Here is a 27,566-nt window from a genome sequence, read left to right as displayed (position 1 = left end):
GCAAGTACAGGGACAAAGCCATGAACCACTCCTCATACATTAACCCTTTCATTACTAGGATCATTATTCTGAAACTCTGGACCCTCTCCAATGGCATAGCATGTTTTAAGATAAGGTGACCAAAATTGTGATACTCTGCAAGTACGGTCTACCCAATGCCTTACTTTATGAAAAAATATAAATAAACAAAGACTAGTGAACAGCCAATACGCAAACAGAGACAAATTGTGCAAAGAACTCAATCAATACGTTTGCATTTTGAGATCATGAGTTGAAGAGTCCTTGAAAGTGAGTCTGTAGGTTGTGGTGTTGAGGTAAGTGAAGTTATCCATGCTACTTCAGGAACTTCAGAAGCAACAACAGTACATTGCAATACATAATAATAAAGAAAAACAAGAATTACAGTAAAAAATATATATTTAGTGCAAAGCAAAATGGAAATAAGTAGTGAGGTAGTGTTCATGGTTTCAGTGTCCACTCAGAAATATGATCGCAGAGGGGAAGTTCCTGAATTATTAAGTGTGCTTTTTCACACTTCTGTCCCTCCTTCCTGATGGTGGCAATGAAAATAAGGCATGACATGGGTGATTGGAGTCCGTAATGATCGATGCTGCCTTTTTGAGATCAACTTCAACTTGTTGAAAATCATAATGTCATAATGTTAATAATAAAAAGAGTTGCTTCAACTGTTCTTGAACCTGATGGTGTGGGACCTGTGGCTCTCTTCCCTGTTTCCTGATGGCAGTAATGAGAAGAGAGCATGTCCTGAATGGTGGGGATCCTTGATGATGGACAGCAACAATGTCAACAATGTGTGCAATCTACTTAGAATGGGAAGCTATAACAAATGACCAAATTTCCCATTTGTTTGCACCTCTACTCACTGTGTTCGGGGAATAAAAGGGTTGTAGTGTTCTCGCACAGGTGTAAAAGAACTCTGAACTAAACACCAACCATAAACCAGTCAATGAGGTGGTCCCAGTAAGATTAACCATTTACTGTTCACTCTTCCACATTAATGCATGGTGAAAACTGTTGATAAAACAATACAAAATATATACAGTATTTGTTTCCTTCTTGACATCACATTTACATCATAAATACTTGCAAAAGTAAAACTACAACAACTATATTACATTAAAGTGCAACATACAGTCAGAATCTACCTACTCCATCGACTGGCTTTAAGTACACTTCAACACAAATTATCCGCAACTCTTTAAATAACAAAAAACATAAACTTTATCAATCATCATTACTTTTGACAGAATCAGCGTTAACATTTTTAATTCAACATATCGATTATCTCCTGAACATTGCTTCTCTAATATTTCTAGTGCGTAGAAAGAAAATTTTTCTCGTGCTGATCCTGCACATGTGAGCCCCCTCCTTCCCGTTTCTCCAAACCGGTATTTTCCCGCAAGATGCGGCGAAACCGGGTGTGACGTCATCGCATGCCGCGATATATCACAGACAATGAATTTACTTTAAACAACCTTAACTTTAACTAGAAAATGATAACAAACGAATTACTAAAGCTAAAGCTAAGCTAAAGCCTTAAAGGCAACACAAGGGTTAATGTACGAGGAGTGTTTGATGGCTCTGAGCCTGTACTCACTGGATGAGAGTGGTATCTAAATGAAACCTATCAAATAGAAACATAGAAAACCTACAGCACAACACAGGCCCTTCAGTCCACAATGCTGTGCCGAACATGTCCTTACCTTAGAAATTACCTAAGGTTCCCATAGCCCTCTATTTTTCTGAGGTCTAAGTACCTGTCCAAGACTCTCTTAAAAGACCCTATCATATCCACCTCCACCACCGTCGCCAGCAGCCATTCCACGCACTCACCACTCTCTGCATAAAAAAAAACTTACCCCTGACATCTCCTCTGTACCCACTTCCAAGCACCTTAAAACTGTGTCCTCTCATGCTAGCCATTTCAGCCCCGGGGAAAAGCTTCTGACTAGCCACACGATCAATGCCTCTCATCATCATATATACTTCTATCAGGTCACTTCTCATCCTCTGTCGCTCCAAGGAAAAAAGGCCGAATTCACTCAACCTATTCTCATAAGGCATGCTCCCCAATCCAGGCAACATCCTTGTAAATCTCCTCTGCACCCTTTCTATGGCTTCCACATCCTTCCTATAGTGAGGCAACCAGAACTGAGCACAGTACTCCAAGTGGGGTCTCACCAGGGTCCTATAGAGCTGCAACATTACCTTTCAGCTCCTTAAAATATTGAAAGGGCTGGATAGAGTGGACATGCAGAAGATGTTTCCTAAAATGTGGAAGTCTCGGAGCAGAGGACTCAGGAGGACTGTGTCTGTATTCTAATAAGATGTGGAGGAACAGCTGAAACAGCAAGTCATGGAGTATATTTAAAGCAAATTAGCAACTCTTAATTTTTGTGACCATATTTCTCACTTCATTAACACCTGGAGTTGGATGGAGTATTGTGAGCTGTTTTGGCCTCCTTATCTACAAAAGGATGTGTTGGCATTTGAGATGTTGCAGAGACTGACAAGATTGATTCCGGGCATGGAAGGGTTACCATATGAGAAGTGTTTGATAGCTCTGGGCCTGTACTCGCTGACGTTTAGAAGAATGGGTGGGGGGGTTCTCCTGAACCAGCCATTTGGACCCATTTCCCAAAGAATAGAAAACACTGGGAGCCACAAAACCCGTTTGACATTTAAAATGAAATAACACTGCATACAACGTTTTGTTTTGCCTTTATGCTATGTATAAACAAACTATAATGTGTTGCATTTATGAAATCGATGAACTCCTGCAGAGAAAACAGAATAACATTTCTGCATGCAACAAAAACATTTTGATCTCCGAAAAAAAGACGTTGGGTTGAAGGTTACTTTTAAGTAAAATACTCAATGTCTATTTGAGTCCTTCTTGTATTTATGAAAAACGCCAAACTTAAACTGTCCGCCAGCAGCAAACCAAAAATAACATCAGCCAGCTGTCAGCCTGAAAAATAAAAGGACTATTTCACTGAACAATGAAAAAATATGAATATATGTAAAATAATAGGCAATTAAAATATTTATCATACTTGGTTAATGGGATTTCTGCTCCTGGACCTCAGCGCACAGCGTCTGCACATCAGGGCTGTATGACGTCACCTTCATCTTTACACAGGATCACAGGCTGTCATCTGTGAGGCGTGCGCGATGTTTGTTTTTAATAAAGTTCATGTTGGAGAAGACCTGCTCACATACATATGTGGATCCAAAGATCGACAGGACTCCAAGCGCATACTTTGTAATGTTTACATAAATGTCGGGGATAGCATTCCATGTTTCGAACACAAGTTTGTGCGGTTTGGGAGGTTTTCAATATCACTCCATTTGTGATTCTGAGCAAGAACGGCCTTCTGACGGGCAACATCTTCAAGGTCTGCTGTCAAGCGTCTAAACTTGGACACCCATATGTCTTTGTCGGCTAGGTCGGCCAGTTCCATCTCAAGATCAGGTTGACTCACACCTGCCAATGCAGTCGTATTCAGTCGGCATGGATCAATGCTTAGGGGAGTGACTGGGAAGGATAATGTGTTTTTTCCCTCTCTGAACTCACAGAAGCATTTCCCAAACGATGTTTGCATTGCGATGATTGTAAAATGTAAAAACTCCGAATTTATCATGTCGTGAGCTTGTTTGAACTCTCTCAAATTGGGGAAGCGAGACAATGTGCCTTTCTGTAAATCTCTGGCAATTTAGAATTACATTTCAAAAACTAACAAACTAACATAAAATACATTTTAATTAAATACTCATCATTTATTTTCTAAAGCCATAGGGAGCCGCAGCACAGAGATGAGAGAGCCGCGGGTTGCCGACCCCTGTCCTAAACCTATTGAATATTGAAAGGTCTGGATAGAGTGGATGTGGAGAGGATGTTTCCTATTATACAGGTGTGACTAAATTATCACCTCCATCTGAATTTCAAGATCCTTCACTTTAATATATATGCCTGTCACTGATTACGCAAGCACTGGTCCATTTCTTGTGGAATTTCATCCAGAGAGTCTTGGGAATAAGTTAGATGATGGCTTATCACAGAAAAGAATTGGGTTTAAAACCATCTTGTGTGCATATTTGTCATTATTGGCAATCTCAGGCAACATTGATTTCTTAAGACAGACCCAGTTTTGTAAACTCATTTCCATTTCCATATATATATATATATAAAACATATAACAATTACAGCATGGAAACAGGCCATCTTGGCCATTCTAGTCCGTGCCGAACGTTTACTCTCACCTAGTCCCACCTACCTGTACTCAGCCCATAACCCACCATTCCTTTCCTGTCCATATACCTATCCAATTTTTTTTTAAATGACAAAATCGAACCTGCCTCTACCACTTCTACTGGAAGCTCATTCCACACAGCTACCACTCTCTTCAAATTTAAGAAGAAACAATTTTAACCTCATGAAAGGTTCACAAATCTAGTCATAGAGCACTACAGCACAGAAACAGGCCCTTCAGTCCATCTAGTCTGTGCCAAACGTATTCTGCCTAGCCCATTCGATGCCCATGTGGCCCATTGCCCTTCATACCCTCCCTATCCATGTACGTGTACAACATTCTCTTAAATGTTGCAATCAGACCTGTATCCACCACTTCCACTGGCAGTTCGTTCCACACTCTCACGCCCCTCTGAGAGAAAAAGGTCCCCCCCATCAAGTTCTCCTTTAACATTTCACCTTTCACCCTTAACTTATGACTTCTAGTACTGGCCTTACCCAGCCTCAGTGGAAAATCTCTGTTTACGTTTATCCTATTTAAAACCCCACATAATTTTGTATACCTCTATCAAATCTCCGCCCATTTTCATATGCTGTATGGAATAAAGTCCTATCATTCTGAACCATTCCTGATAATTCAGGCCCTCAAGTACCAAACAACATCCTGGTTAATTTTCACTGTGCTATTTCAAGCTTATGAGTCTTGCATCCAGTGGCCACTTTATTAGGTACACCTGTGCACTTGCTCGCTAATGCAAATATCTAATCCGCCAATCATATGGCAGCAATTCCAATGCATAAAAATCCAAATTACTCAGTGAGAGCCTGTTGGATAGCAACCTCAATAGAGATGACAGTGTCTAATATAATGAAATGTGCTCATCCCTAATCATCATGCAGAACCTTTGTTATTTTTAAAACACTACAGCTCAATACAGGCTCTTCAGCCCACAATATTGTGCCAACCTTTTAACATACTCTGAGATCAATCTAACCCTTCCCTCCTGCCGTAACTGTGGAGCTAATGGATATAGAAGTTTATTCAGCACAAAGAGCTGCTATTGGAGACACTCTCAGAAGAAGAGGCCTGCTCGACCCAATATTACATGACAATTTTATAGTTACAGTATATATACAATACTTCCTTTAAATTACATGTAATTTTCCTTCCTCGCACCCACACACCAGACACTCAAAATGAATGTTCACCCCCACCAACCTTAGCTCACATTCATGTACGTACAGACATCTGAGCTCAGAATGAATGGAGTGTTTCTTTGTGATTGACCCCAATCTGCAACTCCAGGAAGCCCATTATTCTGAGCTATATTTTAAATTTCATCTGCAAACCACATTCAATTCTGAAGACAACACACACAAATTGCTGGTGGAACACAGCAGGCCGGGCAGCATCTATAGGGAGAAGCACTATTGACGTTTTGGGCCGAGACCCTTTGTTCCACCTGCATTTTGTGTGTGTTGTTTGAATTTCCAGCATCTGCAGATTTCCTCGTGTTCGCTGTTTCAATTCTGAAGAATGGCTGCTGGTGCAATTAATATTCGCGACATACCCTAACTCCAGAATACCTCCCAACACAGTCTTCGATTTTTCTATCATCCTCATACCTATCTAAGATATTCTTGAACATCTCTGATGTATCTGCCTCTACCAACACTCCTACCAGCACCTTCCACACATTCATCACTCTCTGTGTAAAAAAAATCTACCCGTCATTCCTCCATACTTCCCTCCATTCGCTTTACAATATTTTTATTTGCACATTTTGTCTTCTTTGCCCACTGTTTGTCTTTATTTATTTATGTTTTTTTTTCATAAATATATCATACATCAGAAGCATATAAAGGACTTTGACTTTGCTTTCATTTTGAATACATTGGTATGTCTTTGTTTATTTTCAACATAAGAGGAATGCTTTCTTCCTTTCTTGCCAGTTAGTTTCTAAAATTCTCTGCATTTATTTTAACTTCTACGAAATAATCGGCCCCAAAATTATCACAGTTTACTGAATATGTGGCAAAGAACTGAAGATTGTTGAGTCCAGGGTCAAGGCCTGGAGTTCGGTGTTCTGTCAAAGATTCAAAAATTCAAAGTAAATTTGTGATCAAAGTAGCACTAAGTTGAACTGATCTGAACTAAGCTGAACATTCCTGGACTGCTTCCAGTACTCTGTGGTTTGTTGTTTAAGATTCTGTGTTACTTTTTTTTTGTTATTTTCAAGACTTTTTCTTTTCTTCACACATGTGGTGTTTGATGTTTTTCTTTGTATGGATTCCATGGTGTTCCTTTGTTGTGTGGTTGTCTACGGGAAGACGAATCTCAGGGTTGTATACTGCATACATACTTTATAATAATAAATGTACTTTATATGTCACCATATGGCATATGGAATTGAAGGCTTTGTGGCCAAGTTTGAAGATAGGTGGAGGGGTAGCTAGTGCCGAGGAAGCAATGTGATTGCAGCAGGACTTGGACAAAGTGGAAGAATGGGCAAAAAGTGGCAGATGGCAGATGGAATACAATATTAGAAAATGTATGATAATTCATTTTGGTAAAAGGAACTAAAGCGCAGATTATTATCTAAACGGGGAGAAAATTCAAACATCAGAGGTGCAAAGGGACTTGGGAGTCCTCGTGCAAGACTCCCAGAAGGTTAATTTACAGGTTGAATCTGTGGTAAAGAAAGCAAATGTAATGGTAGCATTTATTTCAAGAGGAATAGAATATAAAAGCAAAGAGATAATGCTGAGGCTTTATAAGACACTAGTCAGGCCGCACTTGGGGCATCATCAACAGTTTTGGGCCCCATATCTCAGAAAGGATGTGTTGCCTTGGAGAGTCAAGAGGAGGTTCACGAGGATGATTCTGGGAAAGAAAGGGTTAACATATGAGGAGCATTTGGCAGCTTTGGGCCTGTACTCACTGGAATTTCAAAGAATGCATGGGAATCTCATTGAATGTTGAAAGGACTACATGTGGTGGGGATGTCCAGAACAGGCTCAAAACTGAGGGGTGACCCTTTAGAACAGAGGTAAGGAGGACATTTTGTTTAGGCAGAGAGTAGTGAATCTGTGGAATGTTCTCCCACAGACTGCAGTGGGGGCCCAGACCGAGGGTATATTTAAACCAAACAATTGATCGTTTCCTGATTGATCAGGGCATCAAAGGCTATGGCGAGAAGGCAGATGTATGGGTTTGATTGGGATCCAGGATTTGCCAGAGCAGATTGAAACATAGAAAACAGAGCAGGTGGGCATGCAGGTACAGCAGGTGGTGAAAAGGGCAAATGGTATGTTGGCATTCATAGCAAAAGGATTTGAGTACAGGAACAGGGAGGTTCTACTGCAGTTGTACAAGGCCTTGGTGAGACCACACCTAGAATATTGTGTGCAGTTTTGGTCCCCTAATCTGAGGAAAGACATTCTTGCCATAGAGGGAGTACAGAGAAGTTTCACCAGATTGATTCCTGGGATGGCAGGACTTTCATATGAAGAAAGACTGGATCAACTAGGCTTATACTGGCTGGAATTTAGAAGATTGAAGGGGGATCTTATTGAAACGTATAAAATTCTAAAGGGATTGGACAGGCTAGATGCAGGAAGATTGGTTCCGATGTTGGGGAAGTCCAGAACGAGGGGTCACAGTTTAAGGATAAAGGGGAAGCCTTTCAGGACCGAGATGAGGAAAAACTTCTTCACACAGGGAGTGGTGAATCTGTGGAATTCTCTGCCATAGGAAACAGCTGAGGCCAGTTCATTGGCTATATTTAAGAGGAAGTTAGATATGGCCCTTGTGGCTAAAGGGATCAGAGGGTATGGAGAGAAAGCAGGTATAGGGTTCTGAGTTGGATGATCAGCCATGGTCATACTGAATGACAGTGCAGGCTCGAAGGGCTGAATGGACTATTTTCTATTTTCTATGTTTCTATGTTTCTATTTGATGGGCTGAATGGCCTAATTCTGCTCCTATGTCTTAACATAGAACATAGAATAGTACAATGCAATACAGGCCCTTTGGCCCACAATGTTGTGCCGACCCTTAAACCCTACCTCCCATATACCGCCCCACCTTAAATTCCTTCATATACCTGTCTAGTAGTCTCTTAAATTTCACTAGTGTATCTGCCTCCACCACTGACTCAGGCAGTGCATTCCACGCACCAACCACTCTCTGAGTAAAAAACGTAATATCCCCCTTGAACTTCCCTCTCCTTACCTTAAAGCCATGTCCTCTTGTGTTGAGCAGTGGTGCCCTGGGGAAGAGGTGCTGGCTGTCCACTCTGTCTATTCCTCTTAATACCTTATATACCTCCATCTTGTCTCCTTTCATCTTCCTTCTCTCCAGAGAGTAAAGCCCTAGCTCCCTTAATCTCTGATCATAATGCATACTCTCTAAACCAGGCAGCATCCTGGTAAATCTCCTCTGTACCCTTTCCAAAGCTTCCACATCCTTCCTATAGTGAGGTGACCAGAACTGGACACAGCACTCCAAGTGTGGCCTAACCAGAGTTTTATAGAGTTGCATCATTATCTCGCGACTCTTAAAAAAAGGTCTTGTACATCTCTGATCTTCATTTTCTTGCAGGCATAATCAATAAATCGATAGAATAATAACCGTAACAGAATCAATGAAAGACTACCCAATTAGGGTGTTCTACCAGAATGCAAAAGACAACAAACAGTGTGAATACTAAAAGAAGAAATGATAATAATAAATAAATAAGCAATAAATACTGAGAACATGAGATGATTGGAGCATTTCAATGGTGGGGGCAAGTGAAGTTGAGTGAAGTTAGCACCACTGGTTCAAGACCCTGATGGTTAAAGGGTTCCTGAACCTGGTGGTTTGAGTCTTGAGGTTCTTGAACCTTCTTCCTGATGGCAGCCGTGAGAAGAGAGCATAGCCTCAATGATGGGGACCCAGATGATGTATGCTGCTTTCCTGTGACAGCATATCGTGTAGACGTGCTCAGTGGTGAGGAGGTTTTACCTGTGAGGGACTGGGCCATCATCGGTTAGTTCTAGGGTCCATACTGGAGGTCAAAGCATGGAAGTCGGTTAGAAGTTCAGAGGTAGTAGCCTGATGGCCAAAGGTCTAGCTCTAAAAATCTGCAGTCATTAGGGAGTCGAGGCCCAGTGTCTGAGACTCTGCGAGGCCACTGGAGGCTGCAGGCCTTGAGGGTGCCTGACCTGTCTGTTAAATACTACCTGTGTGGGCTTATGGGTGGGTGGCGGTGAGGAAAAGGGCTGGATTTGCTCTTCGCAGGGTTCTGTTTTGTTGTGTTCTACCTTGTTCTCCCATGCATTGGGGGCATGCTATGTTAGTGCTAGAATGTGTGGCATCCCCAGCTACACGTCCTTAGAAAAGCAATTATTAAGGAAGCAATAAATATCAAAAACATGAGATGAAGGGTCCTAGAAAGTGAGTTCATAGTTTGTGGGAACAGTTCAATGATGAGGGAAGTGAAGTTGAGTGAAGCTATCCCCTCTGGTTCAAAAGCCTGATGGCTGAGGGGTAATAACTGTTTCTGAATCTGGTGGTGTGGGTCCTGAGACTCCTGTATCTTCTTCCTGATGGCAGCAGTGAGAAGGGATCATGTCCTGGGTGGTGGGGGCCCCTGATGATGGATGCTGCTTTTGGGTGTGTTGGTCATTAGCACAAACAGCACATGTCACTGAGTGTTTTGATGTACACGTGATAATTAAATGAATCTGAGATAATTGCTCAAAGCGCCCAGATTCTCAACATAAGATGGTCATCTTCTTTTCTTCACATCCCATGGTGAAGTGATTCACTTTGGAAAGTTGAATTTGAAGTTCAGAGTTTAATGCTCAGATTCATGGCAGTGTGGAGGAACTGAAGGCTCTTGGGATCCATGTCTGTAGATCCCTCAAAGTTCCCGAGCAAGTTGACAGGGTGTTTAAGAAGCTGTATGCTACGTTGGCCTTCATTAGTCAAGGGATTCATTTCATGAGCCTCGGAGTAATGTTGTAGCTCTATAAAACCCTGGTTTGACCACACTTGGAGTATTCTGTTCAGTTCTGGTCAGTTCATAATAAGAAGGATGTGGAAGCTTTGGAGAGGGTGCTGAGGAGATTTACCAGGATGCTGCCTCGATTATATCATATGAAGATAGGTTTAGCTTTTCTCTTTGGAGTGAAGGAGGATGAAAGTGACTTGATAGAGGTGTACAAGATGATAAGAGGTATAGATCGAGTTGACAGCCAGAGATTTTTTTTCCCAAGGTGGAAATGGCTGATATGAGGGGGCATAATTTAAGGTGATTGAAGGAAAGATTGTTTACAGAGTGTTGGGTACATGGAACACCCAGCCAGGAGTGATTGTGGAGGCTGATACATAAGGGGTACATGGATGAAAGAACATTGGAGGGTTATATAGGAGCGAAGGGTTAAATTGGTCTTCCAGTAGGTTAAAAGGTCATCACAATGTCATGGGCCAAAGATCCTGTACTGTGCTGTAATGTTCTATGTTCTGTGTTCTATTTTTGCGGTCTTCCTCTGCACTCTCTCCAAAATATAATGCTTCTTTCAATGCAGCAAGTCCTGCCCTCTGCTTATTCTGACAGTCAGGCAGTATCCCATTGGGATGTCTAGAAATTCGCCTAATAGCTTTGCAGAAGATTAAAGCCAATAAAAACTCCCTTGACACTTGTCACATCACTCCCTGCAGACTTATGGAACGTGGAACAGCTTCAGAAAGTACCAAACACTTTGAATAGTAGTACAGGCCAACTCTGGGTAATGAGCAGGGTCTGTTACACAGATAGTCATACATCAGCTTTGTTCATAAGTCAGGAAATACACAAAAATATCTCAATATGTAAGTATACCATAGTATTATATTGAGTGGAATTAAAGCATGTAAAATTGATTAGAAAGAACAATTACAATAAGTGGAGAGAGGTAGGAAACCAGTTCTACTGTTTGAACATATGTATATTCACTGATGGGTCACTTTATTTGTACACCTGTTCACCTGTCTTTAATGCAAATATCTAATCAGCCAATCATCTGAAAGCTACTCAATGTAAAAAAAAACACATGCAGACATGGTCCAAGAGGTTCAGTTGTTGTTCAATCCAAACTACAGAATGGGAAGCAATGTGATTGAAGTGACTTTTACTGTGGAATTGTTGCTGGTGCCAGACGGGGTGGTTTGGGGTATCTCAGAAACTGTTAATCTCCTGGGGTTTCAAGATTAAGGATTCAAGATTGTTTAATGGTCACTTCCAGTACAAGTGTAAAGGAAAGCATAATAATTGCTATTGTGGATCCGACACATCACAAAAAATACACAATAAGATAAAGAACAAAGTAATGATAATAATATCTATGCAAATATACAGAAAGCCACAATACAAAACACCACAAGATTAGTCCAAAAGTTCCTAGCAATTGAGAAATGAGTGTGCTTGGCTCTGCCCGTACCTTTGGTTTTGCCAGTTTGAGCTGAGAAAAAAAATAAAAATAATAATAATAATATAGGATAAACAATTAAGAACAAGTTACTTAATAGATTTAACCATTCCAAACACACACTTAACATACAGACATCAGTAAGTGAAAAACACTGGAAATATGCAGAATTAAAAGATGGAAATTGAAAGACTATGGAGCATGAACAGGGTATACATTGTCCCGATAGTAATATCTACAACTGGTATCATCCCAAAGTCACGATACAATAGACAATCAGACCTACACAGTACAGGTAATATCTATGTAAATCTCCAGAAAGCCACAACACTGAACACCACGAGATTAGTCCGAAAGTTCCTAGAAACTGACAAATGAGTGTGCTTGGCTATGCCTGTACCTCAGGTTTTACCAGCTTGAGATTAGAAAAAATAAATTGAAATGATAAAAAGCACAATAAATATATGAGAGTGATTGATAAGTTTGTAGCCCAAGGTAGACGGAGTCAATTTTAGAAACCCTAGCACATTTATTTTTCAACATAGTCCCCTCCTACATTTACACACTTAGTCCAGCGGTTGTGGAGCATACGGATAGTGGACCTCCAGAAAGCGTCCACAGCAGGGATGATTGATAAGTTTGTGGCCTAAGGTAGAAGGAGATGAGTTATACGGCTCTCGTTACATGCACGTGCAGTTCAACTCTGAGTGATTATGCAGAAAGTTTGAAGTTAATAACTTAACAAGGGTGATTGATGAGTTCGTGGCCTAAGGTACCTTAGGCCACAGACTTATCAATCACCTCTCATAAGTATATAAGATTGCTTGTATACGTTGATTGTATGTCCATAAAGTGAAGCTAGATCCCTGAGTGTCTGTACATAAGGTTTCTCTGACTGGAAATGATAAAGTAGTGGTGGTTGGGGGTGTGGTGGGGTGGGTTAGTGGGTGGAGGTGTTGATCAGCCTCACTGCTTGGGGAGAGTAACTATTTTTGAGTCTGGTGGTCCTGGTGTGGATGCTGTGTAGCCTCCTAGCTGATGGGAGTGAGACAAACAGTTCACGAGCAGGGTGGATTGGATCCTTCATGATGTTAAAGGCCCTTTTTCACCAGCTTTCTGCACATAGTTAATGATGGTGGGCAGTTTGGTGGATGTGGAGAGGATGTTTCCTGTAGTGGGGGTGCTTTGAAATAGAAGGCACAGACTCAAAATTGAGGAGTGATCCCTTGGAACAGAGGTAAGGAGGAATTTGTTTTAGCCAGAGAGTAGTGAATCTGTAGAATTCTCTGCCACAGGCAGCTGTGGAGGTCAAGACCGAGTGTATATTTATAGTGAAAATTGATAGTTTCCTGATTGGTCAGGGCATCAAAGGATACAGTGAGAAGGCAGGTGTATGGGGTTGAGTGGGATCCGCAATCAGCCATGATGGAATGGTGGAGTAGACTAGATGGGCTGAATGGCCAAATTTTGCTCCTATGTCTTATGTTCTTATGATGCTCCACCAAGCACAGATGGAAAGCGTGCAAGGAAGTGGTCAGATTTGAACCCCAGATCCGGACCACTCACCTCAAAGTCTAGTGCTCTAGCTACTACACCATCGGCTGGCCATGAGTGTATGTTAGATTTTGTATAATTTATATTTCGTGCATTGACTGAATGTATGTGTCAATGATGGTCACTGAATTACAGGTGGGATATTAATAAGATTGAAAGAGTGCAGAGAAGGTCTACAAGGATGTTGCCAGGACTTGAGAAACTGAGTTACAGAGAAAGGTTGAATCAGTTAGGATTTTATTCCCTGGAGCGTAGAAGAATGAGGGGAGACTTGATAGAGGTATATAAAATTATGATGGGTATAGATAGAGTGAATGCAAGCAGACTTTTTCCACTGAGACTAGGAAAGAAAAAATCCAGAGGACATGGGTTAAGGGTGAAAGGGGAAAAGTTTAAAAGAAGCATGGGGGGGGGGGGTTTCTTCACACAGAGAGTGGTGGGAGTGTGGAATGAGCTGTCAGATGAAGTGGTGAATGCGGGCTCACTTTTAACATTTAAGAAAAGCTTGGACAGGTACATGGATGAAAGGTATACGCAGGGATGTGGTCCTGGTGCAGGTCAGTGGGACTAGGCAGGAAAATGGTTTGGCCGGGCCAAAGAGGCCTGTTTCTGTGCTGTAATGTTCTATGGTTCTATGATGCTGCAAGATTCTCATTGTACCTGTAACTCATTGTGCCTGTGCATAACAAATAAACTCGACTTAAGTTCAATATTCTTTGATTATCAAAGAATGTATAAATTACCCAACTTTGAGATTTGCTCACTCAAGAACCCTGAAAGAATCCAATAAAAGAAAAAAATAAATAAAAATAAAAATGAAAGACCAACCCTTGAAGTGCAAGAGAAAAAATAAATAAAAATCATGCAAACAATTGGAACAAACAACAATTCTGTTTAAGAAGGCACTACCGAAAGTACATAGCAGCATCTGGAAGTCAAAAATCTAAGAAATCTGACTTAAATTTCCATAAATCAGATGTTGTTAATCTGGAAATGGCCAGTGATCAGAGAAAGCAATTATGCTCATCCACTGAGCTCTAAATGCATCTTAAATTCTTAAATGCCCTTGATATATTTGCCCCTATACCATCACTGGGAAGGCATTTCAGGCACTCACCACTCCGTGTAAAAACCTTATCTCTGACATAATCCTTCTACCTCCTTCAATCACCTGAAAATTAACCCCCCTCTCATTAGCCATATAACTCCACCATGGATGGCAACAAGCCTAGCTGTGATAGGAAGAGGGTGCTAGCAACCCCATCCCATAAAAAACCAGCACTATAGCCACACCAGCAGAGTCTCCTGAGTTCCCATTGCTGAGAGAGAAGGACCTTCACAGAAGGGCTACACCTGTGGGAGAATTGAAGGACTGGCCCAGAACAGAGGACTCTGGCAAGCTGTTGGTGACAGCCTGTGCCCCAGTAAGTAAGTATACTAGTCATTTGCGCCTTGGGAAATGGCCTCAGGCTGTTCACTCGTTCTGTGCTTCTTATCTCATACACTGATTTTATTTTATCATGTTAGAATTATTTATAATGATTAATGATAGCATAATTATTATTGAGCAATATCAGTAATAATGCCATTGAATATTACATGAATTGAGCAGTACAGTGTAGGAACAGGCCATTCGGCCCACAATGCTGTGCTGAACCAGCTAAAAAGTAAATTAAAAACATCCAAACATAATCCCTCCTATCTATACCATGTCCATATCCTTCCACCTTCCTTATACCCATGTGCCTTTCCAATGGATAGGGGCAGTTGGGTGGGACAGGAGTGACTGAATGTTCAGTCTCAGGTGTGGATGGATAGGACAGGTGTGGATGAATGTTCAGTCTCAGGTGTTTCTAGGTGGGACAGTTGTGAGTGAATGTGCACTTTCATGTGTGGATTAGTGGGACAGGTGTGAGTGAATGTTCAGTCCCAGGTGTGGATAGGACAGGTGTGAGTGAATGTTCAGTCTCAGGTGTGAATAGGACAGGTGTGAGTGAATGTTCAGTCTCAGGTGTGGATAGGACAGGTGTGAGTGAATGTTCAGTCTCAGGTGTGGATAGGACAGGTGTGAGTGAATGTTCAGTCTCAGGCGTGAATAGGACAGGTGTGAGTGAATGTTCAGTCTCAGGTGTGAATAGGACAGGTGTGGATGAATGTTCAGTCTCAGGTGTGGATGAATGTTCAGTCTCAGGTGTGGATAGGACAGGTGTGGATGAATGTTCAGTCTCAGGTGTGGATGAATGTTCAGTCTCAGGTGTGGATAGGACAGGTGTGAGTGAATGTTCAGTCTCAGGTGTGAATAGGACAGGTGTGGATGAATGTTCAGTCTCAGGTGTGGATGAATGTTCAGTCTCAGGTGTGGATAGGACAGGTGTGAGTGAATGTTCAGTCTCAGGTGTGAATAGGACAGGTGTGCGTAAGGGCGCAGAGCTCGGTTGCCGGCCGGTGAAGCAGGTGCGTGAACGACTGCGCGTGCACCCCCTACCTTTGCCCGTGTCCGGTGTGCGCCCGCAGTTACGGGGCTCGGGGCCGCGCACGGGGAGAAGGGGTAGGAGGAGAGGGGCAATCCTGGGCTCTCTGCAGATCAGCGGATGCTCCGCTCCAGTGAGTGTCACCGTTCACCGCTTTTCTTTTTAAAGGGAAGCCCTTGTTTCCGTTCGAAATTAAACTTTGAATACTGACAATTTACTTCCCTCCGGTCAGAATGGCGGTAGTTTGACAGCGGTTACAGGCTTGTCCGGTTGCAGCTCGGATTAACTCTGAGGTAAAAAAAAATAGATATATTTAGGACTGAGGCAGTGAACAGCTCCCTTGGCGATGTTTTATAATCCGTCCCCAAGGGTTAGAGTTTCAAACCGGCCGCTGGACCACGATCGGCTCTAGTTTTTTACCGTCCATATTCCAGCGTCGCCAGAGAGGGAAGAAATACGGCGCACATTAAAACGAGCAAGGACACGTTTGATTTGCAATAAGATCAGTCCGAACGTTCATTTTGTTTGCTTGAGGAAAAATAGATGAATGCACGGGGTGTTTTTGAAGAAAATGATATTTTTTTCGTCTTGTGGGAAATGTTTTCATGCAGCAATCGAATTGAGACCCGCCCCCCACCCCCAGTTAAGTTGCGAAAACTCCCCATTTAAATTGAACCAACTTCTAAGCACCAATTGCATAAGTTTAATTGCGGGTTCGCTTTGAACACCTAGGAGAAATTTGGATAGGTACATGGATGATGAACATATGGTCTAGATTCAGGTCGATGGAACTAGGCAGATTCAGCACCGACTAGATGGTCCGAGTGGCCAGTTCCTGTGAGGTCGTGTTCCATGAGTCTAACTTTCAATTAAACAATAAACACATGGAAAGATGGTTAACTGGCATCTGAGAAATGTCTATATACTGTGTATGGGATGTAATTGGCGTCCATTTACTATCCAAGGAGCGATATTTCTTTTGGAGGTAGGCGTTTTCCATTGGCCATTTGTCTATATGTGCTTTGCCTAAACTGGCCACTATTTTAACATTTTACCTGGTCTACTTCAGAAAGTGTTTTTGAAAATATAACGTAATTTAATGTGAAATTTGGTGATGTAATTTACAAACTTTTTACAGAAAAAAAGCTACTTTAAACTAATTAGTGCACTGCTGAATGTCAGTTTTAAAACTCTGAATATCAATAAAACATTATCCTCAACCAACTGTGGTATTTTTAAAAAAATTACAGCTATCATATTATTTCCAAGTTACCTGTATTTATTTAGAAGCAAAGGCTTATTAGCAGATTTCAAATTTCTGCATCTTGCTGTTCTGAAGCAAGGTCACTTATGTGCAGGAAATGCATGCAGTGTGTTTGTGTGTGTGTGGGTGAACTGCTGTCATGTGACTTTTTTTCAATCCTATTTGGTGAAGCAGCTTGACTTATTTTTGCTTTTGCTTCTGTTTGGTGATGATTTTGACTGCAAGCATTGATTGACAGATGCATGGCAGAAACCCCCATTCTGCTCCTCACAAGATATGTGTAATGGATAGCAATCTCTTGGCCCAGCAGGATACAGGGACCATGCATGCTGTAATTGGTCAGGTATGGAGTCCGTCATTTCTCAACTCCTCTCTTATTTTTCCATGGGGTATAGCTGCTTGATTCATATAATTCATATTTACAATATCTTTCTTCTACAGTCTGGCCCGTAGCAATTTAACTGAGAAATCCAACATTATAATCTGCGAATTAATGTTTGGAACTATTTTTTTTCTTTAGTCTCTGTTTACTGGTTAATATGAATTCATCATATTCCAGTTCTCCTGTTATTTATAAATGGTATACCATCTGAGCTGGTGTGGAGACTCGCATTTGGATACATTGGTGGGTGATTTATAGTTTTACACTAACGTTTTGCTATTTTATCTTGCCTTCTGTATTTTACCTCTAATCTCAATGAGGTGTGACCTCAGTAAATGCAATAATTTTTGTTTGTACAGAAGCCAGTGTGCAAATTAAAAAAAAACTACTACAATCCAAAAGGTCCAGGTGGTCTGGTGCGTCTAATGTAATACAGCAGAGTAGCTTTAATAAACAGCTCTATTTACTCCCTCAAGCCACCAAGATAAACTGGTCTAAGGCTGCTGTGATGAAATGCCAGAAGAATATTTCTCAAAGGCCTCACATGCTGGGCTTTAGAGGCATTTCGTCTTTGTCTGCTGGATACCAGATGGGTCACTAGTGCTTCTTGTGTTGTTTGTATTCTGAGTAGTTCTACAATTCGTGTCCTTTGCTTTTAAGCACAATCATCCAGAAAGCAATCCCAGGCTTGTAATCTTCTTGTTTATCTGCATAGAATCACAGGATCTGGTGGAATTATGCTCTTCTGGGTAAGGAAGGTTGGTTAAGAACAGCCTGTGTAAAGTAAGCATTTTCTAAGAATATTTTGGTGAAATTGTTAAAAAAAATTGCAAAATACATTTGATTCAAGACAAATATGTCACTATTTAATTTTATCCACCAGTGGTACAAAGAGCAGCCGTGTAGATGTATAAATTTTCTGTGAAGGATGTTACTTGAAAGCATCTCAGTCTGTTAGAAAATTGATACAGTAGAGCTTTAGTTGTGATTGAATTGCATGCTTGACCACTAGAATAGCCTTAGTCGGTTTAATGAGCAAACATACAGGCCAGAGAAAATATAATTGTTTTGAAGATTCTTTTCGATATTGGTCCTCAAAAGTGAGTACTTTGCCTTCAAACAGGATTAGTTCTGGTCTGTGCATAAAATAATTCAAATGTTTACTGTCTGTAATAGATTTGTTCTAAGCATTCATGTTTGTTAGACATACTTTTTTATGTTTTTTATTTTATGTGATATATTTTCTATTATTAACTTGAATTAAATAGAGCTAAATTGTTGAAGCATTGCAACAATAGACCTGGGAATATTTGTTAATAGTAAAATTGCATATTTTAAAACTTTGCAGTACAGCAGAAGTACAATGTGCCCATTTTCCACAGAGTTCATCTGATTGTCGTAATTCTCTGTTCTCGTAAATAAGTGGATTATAAAAGCTTTATCATTTAATTGGTTTAAATTTCACTGATCTAGCAGATAAATAAAATCAGTTTTTCACTCAAGTTTTCAAATACTAAATGCTGAGCATAAGAAAGTTACTTCAAATTCTTTCATAAATAAATGTTAATGACCATTGGTAAAAGCAACAGAAAAATATCTATTAATTTGAACAGTGTAGAGCCAAATTGTCAGTCTTGTAATGGATCAGAGCTGACTTGAAAGATTTGTACCAGACTTCATTGCAGTTGCTCGATTCAGCTGGCTTTATTTTGCGAGTTGTCAAATCATACCTTAACATTCAAAGTGTATATCCATTTATTAAAATTGAAAATTTGGTGTTTATTATGGTGCTCAGCAATCTTTAGTCAAAGAAGGTGAATGCCAGATTATCTAATCTGAGAATATATATCTCTGCAAAGGTCATATGTGTTGAAGGAGATACCATGAGCTTTTATGTAGATATAATGCCATATTGTTATTAAATAAATTGTAGCACGTGTGTGTGTGTGTGTGTGTGTGTGTGTGTGTGTGTGTGTGCGCGTGCTTTGTATGTCTGCACATATATCTCTGTTGATTCTGTCTTGTTAATTCTTTTCTCTTCCCCTCTATAGATTTCCCATGTTCACTGTCTATTACAAAAAATAGTTAAATTATTAACAAAAAGCAATATTCTACACCATATGAAAAGTCCTCTAGTCATTGGGTGTTCAGCACAATATTTATTTTGGAAAATTCTACAAGTACAAGTTCATTATTTAATATCATTGTTTAGAAATGTAGAATCCAAATTTGATTTATTCAGAAAGTGTGGATCTATCATTATTCATTGTCCCTAACATCTTTTGGCAATAAGGCTCTGTTTTTAATTTATAAAATAGATGTTTGCTGAACATTGAAAAAATATGATATTGCATAATTTAAAGATATTTTAGTGCTTTGTGTCATTATGATAAACTCTGCAGCTAAATTTAAAAAGTTGGTTACTTATCAAAACATCCATGAACACCTTGTTTTGGTATAATTTTTCTTTTAAAAGGTTTAATCTATTTCAAACTCCTTATTTGATGCAAGACTTCAGAATACCTGCATCATAATTAGAGAGTCCTGTAGGTGGAAAAGTTGCTTCATTAAGAATAAGAGTATTCTGCATCTTATTTGCACTGTTAAATATTTATTATTGCATTGTTGTGACAAATTAGTTATCAGGTTTAACCAGGTTTAATATCACCATCGCATGTAATGAAATTTGTTATTTTGCTACAGCAGTACAGTGCAATACATGATAATATAAAGATTTAAACAAAATCAGTTGCATTAGTGGATGATATGAGGTGGGGAAGTACTAAAACATTTAGTTCAATTCCACAAATAAATTTGTCCAACTGAGTTACTTCAGGGCTAGCTAAAGAAGAATATTTACAATCACTAGAGGATTAGTGTGTTTTAATCTGTCGCTATGTAGAAACAGACACTGTGAAAAAAGATTCTATTCTTTCCAGAGCTCTCTTAATTTGTAAGGAGCAATCTTTACTTTTCCACTGTTAAAGCAATTTTACTAAAATCTGATGACTGTTTTATTGCTGAGAGCTTTTTAAATAGCTCAGTTAGTTTTAGACTGAAATTATCCATATTAAAGTAGGTTTAGGTTGTAAGTTCAATCACAGAGTTCCAAAAATACATTGTTGCCAATCATTGTGTGATGTTCAAATATTTATAGATCAATATTTAACGCTTGATCTGTATCATAATGTGCTGATATGCATTTTAAATTTGGTGTTCTTTTTTTACAATATGAGTGAAGCCAGATCATCTGAATGACAGGTATGTTCATCAGTGTACTATCCTCCTGCTTATGTCTCAGCTGAGGCAGGCAGGTTACAGCGTCCAGTCACCCTTCTCACACAGCCCTCCCCTGAGCACACTCCAACCATGCTATCATGATCCCTAGGCCTGAGGGCTCGGACTAGCTGCGCATTTGTATGTTTCCTGGCTAGGAGAAGCAAAATACAGCTCCACTTGTTAAATGAAGAGCAGGAAGAACAAAAGTGTGGTGACTCGAAGCTGAGACGCTCTGAGTGTATGAGAAATACACACGACAAGGATGTGAGTTTGCGTTGTGGGGGTTGCTGAGGAGAGGAACTGCAGAACAATTCCTGTGAACAGTATTAGTCTGCAGAATGGCCATAGTTGTAATATTAACTCCAAAGATCAAAAAGCTTTAAAGCATTTATATACACAAGTAATAAGCTGTTAAAAATAACTCACCTGGGTTTCATGAACAAGGAAGTTATTTGGTTTTGAGATATTTATTAACCATATCTGAAGCATATGATATTACAGTTTTGTACAATATGTATGTTTTCATATATATAACATGGTGGTGCTTGATTTGACTGGTTTACTAAATCTGTTTTGGTATTTTGCTTTTAATTCAGTGTTGAGATTTCCTCTACATTTCTTGTTGCATGTACTTTTGTTTCCTAATTTGCCAAGGTCAAAAATGAGTATATTTTTGTGAATTGACCAATCCTAAAATTGGAAGGCATTAATAATCCTAATATACACTTAGTACATTTAAACAATGTGGGGAAACAGAAATACATTTTGCTTAATGCTTCAATGAACTGATATTTTCCATTAATAAGATCATAATCCTTGCAGTATCCTTAAATAAAATGTTTTAATTTGTAAGTTTTATTTTACAAAGATCTTGTAATTCTTAGGACTCTCACTGAAAGTTCTAGTTTCTTTAGTCGGTATTTAAAACAATAATGAGAATCTGTGGTGGAATTTATTTAAATGCTTAGGAGGGAAATATTCTATATGGTTTCTTCAAGAAATCAAAGAAAGAAAGAATTTGAAGAAAGTTAAAATATGTTCAGATAAAAGGCTGTAATTTATTGGTTGTGTTCATTTGTTAAACTTCAGGCGAATGCGTTGCATGTTTTCGCCACGTGCTAAAAATCATATGCATCTGTGGAATAGGCAGTAAATAATCCCACTATCTGGAGTACTTTGGTCCATTTTACTCCTATTGGTGAGTTATTGTTGACTTATCAGATCATCTCACTATCTTTCAAATCCAAGTTCTTAATCTTTTCCTTTACACACAAATTTTTCTGATTTTAAAGATGTTTTTTATCTGTAAGATCTGACATTATCACATTATTCAGTTAAGATTGTTCTTCATTTTGGTCTACTCTGAGAAAGCTGTGAGTGTATTTCATTGTGTGTTTGGAAGCCTAGTTCCTTTCACCCATGAAGTGAATTTGACTTTCTCCCTTTCTGACTGGGTACTTAGTGAGCTGAATTTGGTAAGGCTGGATTAGTCAGAAGCCCCAGAATTAGTAACTTATTTATAAAAAAAGTAATCTTGCTCAGTCCTTTGATTGAAATTGTGAAGCTGAAAGAGGTGTGCCTATCTTTTTGCCATCATGGATCCCTTTACACGCTGAGGAGTATAAAATCTTGAATGTAAATAAGTGTAAAACCAAAGTGACTACTGCTGTTCCTGAGTGGCAAACGCCAATGTTACGAAATGTGAAATACACACAGAAGGGCTCTTTGATGCCTCCTTTATTTACTTTATTTAAAAAGTGATACAGTACGGAACAGACCTCAGGAGCAGCCCACCTATTTAATACCAGCCGAATCAAAGGATAATTTACAATGGCCAATTAACCTACTAACGATTACTTTTTTAGAATGTGGGAGGAAACTGGAGCAGCTGGAGGAAGTCCAGGCATTCACGGGGAGGATATATAACAAGCTCCTTATGGGTGGCGTCGGAATTGAACTCTGAATTCTGACACGCCACGAGCTGTAATAGCCATGCTACTGTGGTGTACATAGATGTTGTAGATGGATTAGGAACATTTCCACAAAAAGAAAACATTATTATTGGGGGAAAAAGTCACTCTGTACTAAAAGCAGTCTTGTAGAACCCAGAGAGCATTTAAGTTTATGTCTGCAGATCTTCCATGGTGTCAGCTGCAGACATAGATAGACGAACTGTCTGCTGTCAAACTATGGATGTTTTAGAAACATAGGAAACCTACAACACAATACAGGCCCTACAGCCCACAAAGTTGTGCTGAGCTTGTCCCTACCTCAGAAATTACTAGCCCGCTATTTTACTAAGCTCCATGTACCTATCTAAAAGCTTCTTGAAAGACCCTATCGTATCTGCCTCCACCACAGTTGCTGGCAGTCCATTCCACACACTCACCACTCTCTGAGTAAAAAACTTACCCCCGACATCTCCTCTGTACCTACTCCCCAGCACCTTAAACCTGTGTCCTCTTGTGGCAACCATTTCAGCCCTGGGAAAAAGCCTCTGACTACCCACACGATCAATGCCTCTCATCATCTTATACACCTCTATCAGGTTTTAAGATGTATGTCTAGTATGTCTGTAGAACAGGGGTACTCACAGGACAGTTCTGGGCATAAATTAGCAAACAATCTGCAACAATCCTGCTCGGTTTAAATACTGTGAAGCCAGATGACAAAATGAAATTGCATTTTTGGTTTACTATGAGAAGGGTGCATGTACATTAGTGGAAAAGTACATCAATGCACGTAAATAATTTCAGTTACTGTGATACTAAGTTTTCAGAAGTGTTGCATGTCATAGGCAAATAGTTGAAAAATAAAACATTTCAGATATTTTAAGTATTTTAAGAAGATTATAAAATTGTATGAACTTAAAATGCCTCATTAAAAATTCAAATAATGAAATCACTGAAGATCAACAAAAACAATTGTGAACTACAGAAATATCTACGCTTTTAGGCAGAATTGTTAGAGTGGAAAGGATTGAAATAGTGTCTATCAATCACATCCAGCAGCATTGGCGATGCTGATTGGTTGATGAGCATCAGCATCCTATGCCTGGATTAGTTCCTGGTGGCTGTTAAATCTTGCACTATAGCAACCATTAGTGTTTGTGGATGGCCAGTAGATCTGGGGGCATTCTAATCTGAAGGCGTATATTTTCCGATTCTGACCACTTTCCTCAAGTCCAGCGAGGGATTACTGACGGGTCTGAGTCACTCTCCCTTCTTCCCCCTTATTTTGTTCTGAAACATCAACTGTTTATTCTCCTCCATAGATGCTGCCTGACCTTCTCAGTCCCTCAAGTCCTCTGAGAACTTTCTTTTTCCATTGTTCTCATGCTTGCTTTTACTGAAAATATGAAGTCAAAGTAGAAATTTGTCTTTAGTAATGGATACGATTAGATCTGATTCTTTTAGCTGTGGAAGACCTTAAGCTGATTGCTGGATAAAGGTGGCATTCTGGTGTATGGTACAGAGTTTAGTTAAGTAAAAGTATCATATGCATTTTGCAATTCAAGAAAATACCTGCTTAGAATGTTTAGTAAGTAGTAAGATCTGTATGTTATGGTAGCTTATTAGGAATAATAACAGTTAATATTCCTTTTGCATAGTATGTTATTGGGTTTCTGTTATATAACACCCTAAGACATAGGGGCAGGATTAGGCCATTCAGCCCATCGTCTACTCTGCTATTCCATCATGGCCGATTTACTTACCATCTCAATCCCATTCTCCTCCCTTCTCTCCACAACCTTTGATGCCCTGACTAATCAAGAACCTATCAAACTCTGCTTTAAGTATAGAGCCACAGTCATAGAAAAGCACAGAAACAGGCCAATTGGCCCACCTAGTCTGTGTCAAACCATTTAAACTGCCTACTACCATCGGTCTGCACCAGGACCATAGCCCTCAATACCCCTACCATCCATGTACCCGCCTGTGGCAATGAATTCCACAGATTCACAACCCTCTGGCTAAAGAAATTCCTCCTCATCTCTGATCTAAATGGACCTCCCTCTATTCTGAGGCTGTGCCCTCTGGTCAAGACTTACGCACTATAGGAAACATCCTCCCCACATCATCTGTATCTGTGTTGTTCACTACTTGACAGGGGGATGGGAAATTGAGAGATCAGGTATTTGGCATGCAAGCAGAGGCTGTGAGGGAGGACAGGCAGATGATAGGGCAAAATTGCAGTCCGGATGAGCTGCCATGCATCAAGGGATCAAAATCATAAAAGATGACAAATACAGGACTGAAGGTACTGTACTTAAATGCATGCAGTATGTGGAATAAGGTAGATGATGTCGTGGGTATCAATGAGTTGCGGCTGAAAGAAGATTATGGTTAGGAGCTTAACATTCAAAGATACGCATTGTATTGAAAGGACAGGCAGGTAGGCAGAGGAGTGGTGTGCCTTTGTTGGTTTGATGCACCATCAATAACTCTCTGAGATGGGAGACGAGATATCGGCTTTTATTGACTGGAAGAAAGAACAAGCAGTAATTGACCACCACACTACATCCTGGAGACTGAGGGTAGGGCTCAGGCCCCCAATCGCCTTTATACCGGGGTCTGCGGGAGGAGCCACAGGAGCAGTCAGCGGGGGGGGGGGGGGGGGCGTGTCCAGACAGGTATAAATAGTTCACCACATGGTTAAAAAAAAAATTAAATCAAATCCTTAAAAAGAGGTGACGTGGATCAGAAGTTATAGAAGCATGGGTAGAGTTAAGGAACTACAATGGTAAAAGGACCCTGATGGATGTTATATACAGGACTCTGAACATTAGCCATGATATGGGGTACAAATTACATCAGGAGATAGAAAATGTATGACAAAGGGGCAATGTTACAATAGCTACAAGGGATTTCAATATGCAGGTAGATTGGGGAAAAACAGGTTGGTGCTGAATCCCAGAGAGAGAATTTGTACAATGCCCATGTGATGGCTTTTTAGGGCAGCTTGGGATTGAGCCCACTAGGGGATCAGATATTCTGGATCGATTATTATGTAATGAACTAGATTTGACAAGGGAGCTTAAGGTAAAAGAACCCTTAAGAGGCTCTGATCATAATATGATAGAATTCATCCTGCAATTTGAGAGGGAGAAGCTAAAGTCAGAAGTATCAGTATTACGGTGGAGTAAAGGGAATTACAGGAGCATGTGAGAGGAGCTGGTCAAACTTGTTTGGAAGGGGACATGCAGCAATGATGGCAGAGCAGCAATGGATGGAGTTTTTGGGAGCAATACAGAAGGTATGGGATAGATATATCCCAATGAAGAGGAAGTATTCTAAAGGAAAGATGATGCAATTGTACCTACATGGGAAGTCAAAATGAATGTAAAAGCAAAAGTGAGGGGATATCACAGAGTAGAAATTAGTGGGAAAATGAAGGATTAGGAAGCTTTTTAAAAAAAATTATCTGAAATGTCAAAGTAGATGAATAACCTGGACTGGATGGACTACACCCCAAGGCACTGAAAGAAGTAGCTAAAGAAATTGTGGAGACATTGGTATTGATCTTCCAAGTATCACCAGATTCTGGCATTGTTCTGGAGGATCAGAAAATTGCAAATGTCACTTCACACTTCAAGAAGGGAGGGAGGCAGGCAGAAGAAAGGAAATTATAAGCCAGCTAGCCTGACCACAGTAATTGGGAAGATATTGGAGTCAATTACTAAGGATGAGGTTTCTGGAGACTTGAAGGCACGTGATTAAGTTGGTCAAAGTTGGTGTGGTTTCCTTAAGGGAAAATCTTGCCTGAAAAAATCTGTTGGAATTCTTTGAGGAAATAACAAGCAGGACAGACAGTGAATTCACTCCTGAGGCAGTGAATTTTGTTCACTTGGATTTTCAGAAGGCCTTCATGAGGCACACGTGAGGCTGCTTAGGAAGATAAGAGCCCATGGTATTACATGAAGGATACTAGCATGTATAGAGCATTGGCTGATTGGCAGGAGCCAATCAATGGGATTCCCAAAGTGGGAATAAAGGGAACCTTTTTGGATTGGACGCTGGTGGCTAGTGGTGTTCCGCATGAGATCACTGCATTTTACATTTGAGATCACTGCTTTTTACATTTGAATTGAATTGAATTGACTTCATTACTTACATCCTTCATATACATGATGAGTAAAAGTCTTTACGTTACATCTCCATTCAAATGTGAAATGTGCAATTTATTGTAATATATAGCATGTACAACAGGACAGACAATATAGCATAGAAATATAATTGTATCAGCATGAATTAATCAGTCTGATGACCTGGTGGAAGAAGCTGTCCTGGAGCCTGTTGGTCCTGGCTTTTATGCTGTGGTACCAGTTCCTGGATAGTAGCAGTTGGAACAGTTTGTGGTTGGAGTTACTCGGGTCGCCAATGATCCTTCAGGCCGCTTTTACACACCTGTCTTTGTAAATGTCCTGAATAGTGGAAAGTTCACATCTACAGATGTGCTGCGCTGTCCGCACCACTCTCTGCAGAATCCTGAGATTGAGGGAAGTACAGTTCCCATACCAGGCAGTGATGTAGCCAGTCTGGATGCTCTCAGTTGTACCCCTATATTTAAAGCAGAGGTTGATAGATTCTTGATAAGTGAGAAGTTACAGGGAGAAGGCAGGAGAATGGGGTTGAGAGGTTAATGGATCAGCCATTATGAAACGGCAGAGCAGACTGTATGGACTGAATGGCTTAATTCTGCTCCTATGTCTTCCGGTCTTATGGTGTTGGTTTATTAATGTCATAGGTACATAGGTAAAGTGCAAATTTTGTCCTGCATAATGTTCATTTGGGTGCAGTGGTTCCCAATCTGGGGTCCATGGGCCTCCTGCTTGATGGTATTGGTCCATGGCATAAAAAAACATTCAGAACTGCTGTCCCTGTCCTT

At 40.2% G+C, this 27,566-nt stretch overlaps 1 protein-coding gene across 1 annotated transcript in view; it reads left to right on the top strand.

The window, feature by feature from the left end:
* Positions 1 to 17,230: 17,230 nt before the first annotated feature.
* pou6f2 (POU class 6 homeobox 2) overlaps positions 17,231 to 27,566 on the top strand; it is a 632,671-nt gene continuing 622,335 nt past the window's right edge. Inside the window, exon 1 of the mRNA XM_059984603.1 lies at positions 17,231 to 17,360. Within this exon, the coding sequence (XP_059840586.1) occupies positions 17,256 to 17,360 (105 nt within the window). The 5' untranslated portion in view covers positions 17,231 to 17,255. The remainder of the gene's footprint in view (positions 17,361 to 27,566) is intronic.

The sequence above is a fragment of the Hypanus sabinus genome, chromosome 1 (genome assembly GCF_030144855.1).
Source record: "Hypanus sabinus isolate sHypSab1 chromosome 1, sHypSab1.hap1, whole genome shotgun sequence".
NCBI classification, from domain to species: Eukaryota; Metazoa; Chordata; class Chondrichthyes; order Myliobatiformes; family Dasyatidae; genus Hypanus; species Hypanus sabinus.
Note: the sequence above shows the minus strand (reverse complement) of the source record. Positions and strands in the feature narration are given on the sequence as shown.